Here is a 9,977-nt window from a genome sequence, read left to right as displayed (position 1 = left end):
GCCAATGCCTCCTCCTAACATCTCTCAGGGCATCCTCATCTCTCCACAGCCCCATCCTCCCAAAGGTCATTATCACCTCTCACTTGAACGATGCAGCAGGCCCCTCTCCACTTTCCCTACCACCCCTATCCCAGGCTGTCTTATACGCTGTAACCAGAGGAAAAATTCTATTTTTTAAAAGATTTATTTAGTTATGCATACAAGAGCTGGGGTACAGGCCAGAGATGTGGGAGGTGACAGGATTCACCAGAGACAGAGGGGGGAACAGAACAGGCAGACTGACTGAAATACACTGCTGAGGGGAGCAGCGGGCGAACCAGGAGAGGTCTGCGACGCCATGTGGGTTGCTCCCTGGCAGGCCGGGGATTGAACTCATGACACAGAGGCTGCGGATTGCTTCATAGTGTGGTGCTTAACCCCTTGCACCACTAGGGAGGTCCAGAGAGGAAAAATTCTAAATCACATTCCTTCTTTCTGGGTCTCCAGCACCTAGTTCAGGACCTACCATATTTTAAGTATCCTGGAATGAAAGAGGGCATGGAATGAATGCTCTCTTGCTGGCCCTTGTTTTGGAACTCTAGAATTTCTCTCCCCTACAGTAAAGGCCAAACTCCTCGGCAGGGATTGAAGACCCTTTACAATCAACCATCTACCTCTTTAACCCAATGATAAATTATTGAAGGTTGGTCTGTGTCTATTTTATGGCCATCACTGGCACAGAGCCCAGCACAGTCAGCCTCAACTAATGTTCAGAGAATGGATGAATTAATGAAAAGCAGAATATAGTCAGGGTCATCAGTGCTACCAGCTAGGATTTCTGTTTGTACAGAAGAAGGAGGAAGAGAAGCTCTGGTTGGGGTGGCCCAGAAGGCCTTGAGAGAGAACTCAGAGGGACACCTGAGGAACTTGTCTGGGGTCCTTTGTCAGAGAAGAGCCTGCAGGGGCAGGTGGAGCTGAGTGTGGAAAGATCTGAATAGCAAAGAGAGGATGAAGACTTGACTCTGGCTGTGAGGGGCCTGGAAGGTGTACACAGGGGAGGAGAAGATGAAGGTTGTGGCATGGGCACTGGCATACAGGTCAGTGAGAGGGAAGAGAATTGAGAGAGGGGCCAGGAGACACTGGCTGACAAGGGAGGAAATTTGCTGTGAGGACGCGGGAGGGGCCTGCACAGGGGCCCAGCGTGAAGATGGGAGGCCCTGTGATGCAGCAGAGTGATGAGGGGAAGGGACACGCCCCCCTCGTGTGTGGGGTGGGGGACTGGCCCCTGCTGAGGGAAGGTAAGACCTCCTAAGGGAAAATGTGTGGGGAAAAGGTGTGGCAGAGCTGGGAGCACAGCTTCCAAAGGTGGGGCTTTTGGGGGTGGTGCTGAGGGGTATCCTGTGGGATACCTGTGGGATTTGTAACAGGAAGGGGCCATTGTGGAGAAAGGGATCCCTTTTCCAAAGGGGCTTGGGAGACTGCTGCTGAGGTGAGGGCCTTGCCCTGGACCAAGTCGAGGGAGTGCCCTGTCCCGCAGGCCCCGCCATGGGGAAGACCAACAGCAAGCTGGCCCCAGAGGTGCTGGAGGACCTGGTTCAGAACACGGAGTTCAGCGAGCAGGAGCTGAAGCAGTGGTACAAGGGCTTCCTGAAGGACTGCCCCAGCGGCATCCTCAACCTGGAGGAGTTCCAGCAGCTCTACATCAAGGTGGGCGGCCCAGGCGGGCTGGGCACCCAGGGGGCGGGCCGCCTGGTTCGCGGGGCGGGGCGGGGCGGGGCGGGGCGGGGTGGGGTGGGATGGGGTGGAGTAGGGGTGAGACGCGAAGCTGGCTGGGGTGGGGCGGCCCTGGGCTCCCCAGGAAGGGGTTGGGGGGGGCGGGCGGCCGGGGCAAGGGTTGGCGCTGTGTTGCGACCTCCGCGCGCCCTTCCTGGCCAGTTCTTCCCCTACGGCGACGCCTCCAAGTTCGCACAACACGCTTTCCGCACCTTCGACAAGAACGGAGATGGCACCATCGACTTCCGGGAGTTCATCTGTGCCCTGTCGGTCACCTCCCGCGGCAGCTTCGAGCAGAAACTCAACTGGGCCTTTGAGATGTACGACCTGGACGGCGACGGGCGCATCACGCGCCTGGAGATGCTGGAGATCATCGAGGTGCGCTGGGGCGCGTCCCAGAGGCGGGGTGGGCGCCTGGGCCTTTGCTCCCGGGGGGCCTTCTCTGACCCCCTCCTTCTCCAGCCACCCTCCGCTCAGGCCCCAGGACTGGTGCTGCACCCCACCCGGCCCGCCTCCCAGCCTCCAGGGGCAAACTGTCCCCAGGTGGCTGTCAGTGTGAGGAGGCCTTGTGCTAAGTGATGTACCCAACCATTCTAGGGAGCAGGGACTTCAGAAACCCCATTTTACAGAAAATGGGCCGTTGAAATCCAGGGAGCCTGACTCCCGAGTCTAAGTTCTTAGCTCAGGTATTCTTCCATAACTCTATCTTGAGTGTTTGCTGCCCTGCCTGTTAGGCATTCCTCAAAGTTTTTACTTTCATGCAACATTCCTTAAGTGAAAAAAATGTAGAACGACAGCAGTAACAAAAACTGATTCTGTGTCAGGCAGTAAGTGTTTTGAAAAAGATAAACAAAACAAAGTAAGAGAAGAGAGAGAGTGATGGAGGAAAGAGATTTTTAACTAAGATGAATTGTGAGTAACAACCTGGAGAAGGTGAGAGAACTAACCACACAGATCGCTGGGGGAAGAATTGTTCTATGCAAAGGGAACAATAAATGCAAAGTTTCCAGGGCCAGATTGTGTTTGCAGTGTTCGGGGAGGAGCTAGGAGGCGGGGTGGCAGGGGAGAAGTGAACCAGGGCCGAGTTATTCTGAAGGTCCTTAGCCAGGGGGCAACTCATTTAGCGTCTCTTAGTCTGGGGTGGGCTTGACTGTGCGCCTATGGCATTGGGCAGCCACTAGAGGGCGCGCCCTCTCTTTGTATGGAGACCAGACTAAGGGGGTAGGAAGGTGGCAGGAATAGACTTTCCCAGCAAGCCAGCCCAGAGCTGCTGGAGGTGTGCAAGTGGCAGGAAGTAGTTGGAAATGGGAGAGACTGTGGAATTAGGGCTGACAAGATTTGCTGAAGGATTGGATGTGGGATGTGAGAGAGGGAGGGGAGTCGAGAAATGGCATCACGGCTTGGATCTGAGCACCTAGAATGAAGCTGTTATTTACTGGGACAGAAAATACAGGGGTGGAGGGGTTGGGTTTTAGACATGTTTAGTGTGAGATGCTCATTAACTATCTAGTCTTAAGACCATACATCGCCTTCCAGCATCTTCACCATCTCCCAGTGGGCTGCCTGTCCACCCCACACGCTCTCATTCTCCTCCAATCTTCCCTGCCCCTTGTGAGTGTTCACCTCTCCCTCCTTGCCCCACCAGGCCATCTACAAGATGGTGGGCACGGTGATCATGATGCGCATGAACCAGGATGGGCTCACACCCCAGCAGCGTGTGGACAAGATCTTCAAGAAGATGGACCAGGATAAGGACGACCAGATTACGCTGGAGGAGTTCAAGGAGGCGGCCAAGAGCGACCCGTCCATTGTGCTGCTGCTGCAGTGTGACATGCAGAAGTAGAGGCTGGTGAGGGGCAGGGCCCCTGGCCAGGAGGGGCATGGTCTCCTCCCCAAGCAATGACCTCTCTGGCTGGCCCTTTCCCAGAGAGAGGGGATCTCCAGCCTTATTCTTTGGCTTACCCACCCCTCTGCCCAAGTTCTTACTCCCCTCAATCAAGATCCTTGAGGGACCACCTCACCCTGGAAAAGAGACAGAGCCTCAGGTATCCTGTCATCTAGCCCCACCCCCAGTCTTGGCCCAGAACCCAACATCTACTGGGCATGGGAGAGTTGGCTTTTGTCCCCAGAGGCAGGGTTAAGGGGGGAAGGGCACTGGGGTTCTGCTTTGAAATTCTGTTGTTCTTGGGATTCTGCTTCATAGGATGGGGTGCCACAGACCCTAGCTAAAGGGCCAGATTGGGTCTGTCCTTTGCTGAGGACCCAGATCCCTGAATGCCCCCTTGACTCTACCTGGTCCCTCTGGCCCCAGTCTTTGGAGTGTTCATTCAGTCCTGTCTTCAGCTAATGTTTATTGAGCACCTGTTCAATGCCTAGCACCTCGAGGCGCTGAGGATATGGTTGTTTACAAGATACATTCTGTGCCCTTTGGAAGCTTCTAGGGCAGTGAGGCAAACTTCCAGTGGTCAGGGTCTCAGATGAGGCCATAGAGCACTGCTGAGCAGAGGATGTGGCAAGACAGGTTAAGTTGAGGCACTATTAAATCTTTCTACTCAGCTCCACGAGGAGCTGCAGAAGGATGGATGAGGATGTCTGGAAGTCTAGGAGCTATGTGAGTGGGACTTTTAAGAAAAATTGAAATTATGTAATAGTTATATTTTTTGGTACCCTTTAAAAGAGCTAAAGTCATTTTATTAGTTTAGGATATTAAAACATACTTTATATATCTTGGTTTCTTATAAAATGGTTACATGAATATAGGAAATGCTAATTTTCGGAGGGGGAAAGAGCTGAGAATAAAGAGGGCGAATACCACCAAGTTTGCCAGATAATCCTTTTCCTTATCAGGCCAGGTCCTGAGCTGTCACCATCAGCAGTTTCTGCTGCTTTTGCTGCTTCCTTTTTAATGATCTTTTTCGATTCAGTAAGCAGCTCTCTATTGCGCACTTACTCTGGTCGGGCACTGATATCGGAGACAGAAAAAACAAGGTTTGCTGAGAGTGAGACAAGTGTATTTCCCATATCTTGATAGTTCAAACCTGGATTTGGTCTAGTTTCAAGGAGGAGCTTCCTCTTTCATTGCTGCTGGCCACGGTCTAGGCTGCCAGGCTGCATCTATGGGCCAAATGCCTAAAAATGTGCTGAGCGTGCTCCATTGGAAACGCTTTTTTCTAATCCCGTGTCCTAAATTTGCCAGGTAATTCATCATCTCCCAAGTGTACTGACTTTGCTTTCCAATGTCTGCTTTCCAATTTTGGATTCACGAGCTCTACAGTTGCATGCTTTGATTATCAGAAAAAGTAATTTGCTTCTTCATTGGGTTTTCACTCTGCTTTCTCTATCCTTGTGATCAGAAGTTAGCTCTGCTGTGCAGTGGCAGTTGATTTCCTCTTGAACTGCTGTTGACAACAATCTAGTATAGAGGTGCTGTCCTCCCAGGGTGGGAGTGGAAATGGCTGCTGAGTCCTTGTCGGTTCTATCTGCAGAAAAGAGATACAGTTGCCTCTTGATTCTGAGTGCTCACCCTGTCCACCCTCTCTGTGGGTGGAGACTCTTGGGGATGACCTTTGGTCCCAAGCTCTGTTGGATCTTTCCTCTTGCTGCCCTTGGAGGTAGCAAGGCGATAGGGTTGCTACCCTCTTTCTATCTCTCTGCCTATGACCAGACACATGGTAAGCCTGGGGGAGTCACATCCTCAGGCAGCAACCAGCAGATTTTTAATCCAGGAACACCTCAAGGGACGTTCCATTGCTCTCAGGAGATGGCTGTTAGGCGTGTCTTTTACAGTCATTTGCACTCCAGACATAGACACTCAACAGCCTGGCTCTGCTGAGATCTGATAGAAGGAAGACTTTTTTACAAAGTGGGGTTCCTTCCCCCCAAATGTTGAATCTAACTTACTTCACAATCACACAGAACTTCATGGCTTTCAGAGGCTTACCATTTACCCATCTCATCCTGTCCTCACAGCTTAGGAAAGCAGGGATTTTCATTCCCTTTCTCCAGTCTTGGAAACTGAAACAGAGAGAGGGCGTCCTTGTGCAGAGCACACAGTCAGAGGTAGAGGTGGCACAGGGCCAAGACTTGAACCTCAGGCTCTAAGAGGATTTCTTCCCTTCAAAGCCTTTTCTCTGCTCGTTTCTCTTTTGCAGAGTAGTTCAGGGGTCAACTGGGGGGCAGACCAGGTTGGTTTGGGTCTTTCATAAGCTTGCTGCTGAGAAGTTTCTGAGGCTGCGGTCTTACAAAAAAGAAACAGGAACTTGGTATAAAGGCCCCACGTTTTTTGAGGATCCTGTGTTCTGCTTCTGGACGGCTCTGCCTCTGACTCCGAGCCCTGGGAACCTGCTGCACTGTTTTCACCACCACCTTCCACCCTAGAGAAGTGCTTTTGTTTTTCCCAGCTGGCAGGCAAGTCCTACCCATGAGGGTGTGTTTGATTACTCCAAGCTTTTGAACACACCCATGAGTGATATTTGCTGGTAAGGCCAAGGATTCCAGACAGCCCAGTGGTGCAAACACATCAACCAGGTCAGGGACTGGGACCGCCATCTTACACATGGGAGGAGCCCCAGGCAGGCCAGGCCTTGCTCCCACATACTCTAGAGTGTCCAGGGGACTGTGTCCTCTGCAGCCTCTGTGGTAGAGCAGCTACCCGCCTTGAGAAGAGAGGCACGCCTCTCGTTCCTGCCCCCAACAGGGCCTTGCCAGAGCCCCAGGCTGGCAGAGGCTAAAGAGTGACTTGTATAGACACAAAAATACAGATGGGTAAAAGAGTAACATATCCCAAACTCTCCTTTGAAGTTCCCGAATCTTCTTGCAGCAACTCTATGAATGTCAAGTTTCCAGAATCTACGTTCTCACTGTAGTCTGTCCTCATTCCGCCTCTTGGCAGAATCGATGAGTCTTTTCTTTCTTATCTCTAAAATTATCAGCAAGGACTATTTCAAGCCATTCCCATCCTTTGAGCCATCGTCAGGATTCTAGAATTTATCCTTAAATCAACAATTTTAGCAAAGACCCTTAAGTTTTTTTCTGATAATAGCAGCGTCCCTAGAGGTAGAAACCCACCCCGCTGCAGAGAGAGAGAAAGGGGAGGGGAGAGAAGCAAAGGGAAGGCGAGAGGAGCTGGGGTTTCCCGCCAGGATAGTAAGCTGACACTGTAAATATTTTTACACAAAAATTTATTAAAGCAACAAGTATTCCCTGAAGCTCCACCTTGGGTGAGGCTTCGTGCTGATTTTGTGCTGATTGCTGTGCGGGCAAGAGTACATTTCTTACATATTTTATTCATCATTTTTGAAAAAACAATTCAAATCCTTCCATTGAAGTCTCAGGAAAAGATGGGATTTTCTTCCTGAAATTTTCAGGCTTTTCTCTCACCTTTGCCAGAGTGTCGGGGCAGATATGCACCTCCCAGGGTATCTGGCCTCCCCTGCTTAGTGGAGGCTAGAGAAGTAGGAGGCCTGTTGAAGTGGGGGGCTAGGCGGCAGAGGGGGGCTTCCCACTCCTTCTCCAGCCTGGCCCCCTGGCCCCTTCAGTGTGCTGCTCCTGGCTGTGCCCACAGTGACTGTCCTCACTGTCCCGCCTGTGCTGTATGCTGTTTTGTTACACTGATAGTGAATAAAAGGTGTGACTGTGCTAACCACTTCTGCGCTTCCCTAAGCTGGAGTAGGCTGGGGTGAGGGGAAAGGTCAAGAGGCCTAGGGACGCTCACACACTGGGGGGTCCTCAAGAGCCTCCTTGGGGCTGAGGTCCTCCTTCTAGCAAGGGGAACACCCTTCTATAGCCAGAGGGGTGCTGTTCCCTCCCTGGGGATGGGGAGCAGCCGCATTGGAGGAGCCTGCTTGCACCTGAAACGCTCAGTTGCATTTACAAGGGTTTTCTCAAGGACACTTGGAGGGGGCCAGCTCCCTTGGCAGGAAGCAATTAGGACAGAGGAAGGAGGCTGACCTGGCCTCAGGGCAACCATGAACCTAAGGAGGTGACTCAGAAGCTTGAGAACTTGGGGCTGCTATTGTAGCTGAGGCTACTCTGGGGGGATGGAAGTGTCCCAGCCTACCTTTGGTCACAAGGCCCTGGGGGACACAGTTCTCCCACTCAGGCCCTCATTAACTCTAGCCGGGTCAGTGAGTCTACCTCCTGCTCTTAGCCTTGCCTTCTGCTCCATCCAGCTGCTGATTGCCAGAATGATCTTCCTGAAGCACAAATCTGACCAAGCCAATTCTTCAAAGTGCCCCTGCTTCTCTCTGCATAATAAGCTTCTGAAAAGTCTTGAGGCCCTGAGTGATTGGCTACCCTTGGACCTCAGAGGCCTGGTTCTTCCCCTACCTCCCACTTCCCACCCTGAATTGCCCTCTCCCCACTTCCCTAAGCAGATTACTTAGCCTGCTGTGTTTATGCGCTAGCTATTGCCCCTCTTGGGCCACCTGTTCCCACCTTGATGATCTCCTCTTCCGAAGCCCTCCCAAACCCCAAGAGATTGCAATGCTGGCCTCAGTGTCTCTCAGCCGTAAAAAGAAACAGAATTTGAGGAAAAGGAAAGTGGCGTAATTTGTTGACAAATGAGGAGGGCAGCAGGCTCCCATCTGAAAGGCTACAGTTCTGCTCTTTGGGAGAGTGCAGGGTTATTTATACAAAAGGAAAAAAGAGGGGGGGAAGAGATAGGCAAGGGTCTGCAAAGGGGAGGGGGAAGGGGTGGGCGACACCTTGCTTTTCAACAATATGCTGTTAACTCCCTTTTCCTTGGAATGCAAGATGAGGAACCTGTCAAACAAGGGGGAAAATTGCAAAAGATGGGGGGAGACAATCTTGTTAATGCTTATCTGAGAGACCAGTCATTTGCAGCTGCATCAATGCATACAGTCCTTCAGGGTTCCCAAGCAGTTCTCCACATGATTCCAGCAGCTCAGCTGAGCACAGGTTTAAGTCCCCTTTTTATTTATTTTTTAAAGATGAAATGAAGGCTCATAGAATGGTAAAGCTGGTCTCCCTAGAGCAAGCTCACCATTCACTGTAGCTACAGGGCTTCTGAGGAAGGGTCTTCCCTGTGGTGGGCAAGATGGGGAATGGGGCAGGGAGGGGAAGGGGGCAGATAAAGTGTGAAGGAGAGAGGGATGGCCTCATGGACCATGGATGAGGTGGCATCTGTCCAGGGTCTTGCTAAAGACCAGCCACAGGGCCCGGTATGCTGGGTCAGGACCTCCAGGGGAGTAGTGCAGGTGCCCGGATTCTGGAGTCAGCTGGAAGGGGTCTGTTGGCAGCGTAGCCACCCAAAGATGACTGAACTATGTGGGAAAGTGCTAGCTAAAGTGCAGAAATGCAGACACCCAGACAACCCCGCACCCAGCCAGCCACCTGGGAGTCACAGGAAGACAGAGAATGGCCAGGACCCTAAAATGGGAAGAGTGCTCTAATGTCAACTTCTCTCCTCACCTTCCAACTTAAGGAAAGTTGTTAAAGAGCCCGAACCAGGAGTCTGGGCAGGATCCTTTGATGGTGAGGCCCAGAGGCCTGTCGATGTGCTGGAGGAGTGGAGACTTTTGGTGGCAAATGAACAGAACTCAGGTCAAATGAGCTTACGCGAAAAGGGAGGCTTAGTGGCTCACGGAATTGGGAAGTTAAGGCACTCCAGACCAGAGGTGCACCCCCTCCTAGCTCTGTCTTCTCTTGCTCTCTAAGTGAGCTTGGTGTGCTCTCCAGATGGCAGCTCACACTGTCCCTAATTAACAACCCCAGAGAAGAAAGGAGCAACTCTCCCAGCCCCCCTCTACAGTGTGCAGCCCAGGGCCCAGCTGGGGTCACATGCTCATTCCTGGCTCAGTCGTGGTGTCTAGGGTTCTACATAGGGTTCTACAGTTGGTCATGGTTAGGTCACATACCTACTCCAAGACCAGGGAGGCAGGGCCTTTTACTGGAAGAGGGTGGGAAAGGCTGCTTGTCAAGCAAAATGAAGGGGGCCACCAACTTCCTTTGGGACATCTGTTAAAGTGATATAGAGAATCTCATGGAAATTCCAAGAAGGACACTACAGCCCAGGCCTCCACTGGACTTGCGAGACAGGACCAGCAGCAGCAAGACTTCCCTTTCATGGGGTGTCTGCCACCCTCTACACCTTTTTTCCCATCTTTATTTGCTGATAGGTTCATTTTGCTCACACAGAGTTCTGCCCCCTCTTAGCTTTACATTGCACAGGACTGTATCTTGCTAAGGCTCATCAGGTCTTCTAG

At 51.9% G+C, this 9,977-nt stretch overlaps 1 protein-coding gene across 2 annotated transcripts; it reads left to right on the top strand.

The window, feature by feature from the left end:
- Window positions 1–1,524: 1,524 nt before the first annotated feature.
- Window positions 1,525–3,595, top strand: HPCAL4 (hippocalcin like 4; the record flags this gene model as incomplete). Of its 2 annotated transcripts, XM_084243314.1 has the most annotated exons (3): window positions 1,525–1,686; window positions 1,915–2,130; window positions 3,398–3,595. In XM_084243314.1, 3 exons carry the CDS (start codon window positions 1,525–1,527, stop codon window positions 3,593–3,595), a joined length of 576 nt encoding a protein of 191 aa, XP_084099440.1. The 2 variants fall into 2 exon arrangements, with proteins under 2 accessions (XP_084099440.1, XP_084099441.1); XM_084243315.1 differs by lacking the exon at window positions 1,915–2,130.
- Between the last annotated feature and the right edge of the window lie 6,382 nt (window positions 3,596–9,977).

The sequence above is a fragment of the Talpa europaea genome, assembly GCF_964194135.1.
Source record: "Talpa europaea genome assembly, chromosome: 9".
In the NCBI taxonomy this organism is placed as follows: Eukaryota; Metazoa; Chordata; class Mammalia; order Eulipotyphla; family Talpidae; genus Talpa; species Talpa europaea.
Note: the sequence above shows the minus strand (reverse complement) of the source record. Positions and strands in the feature narration are given on the sequence as shown.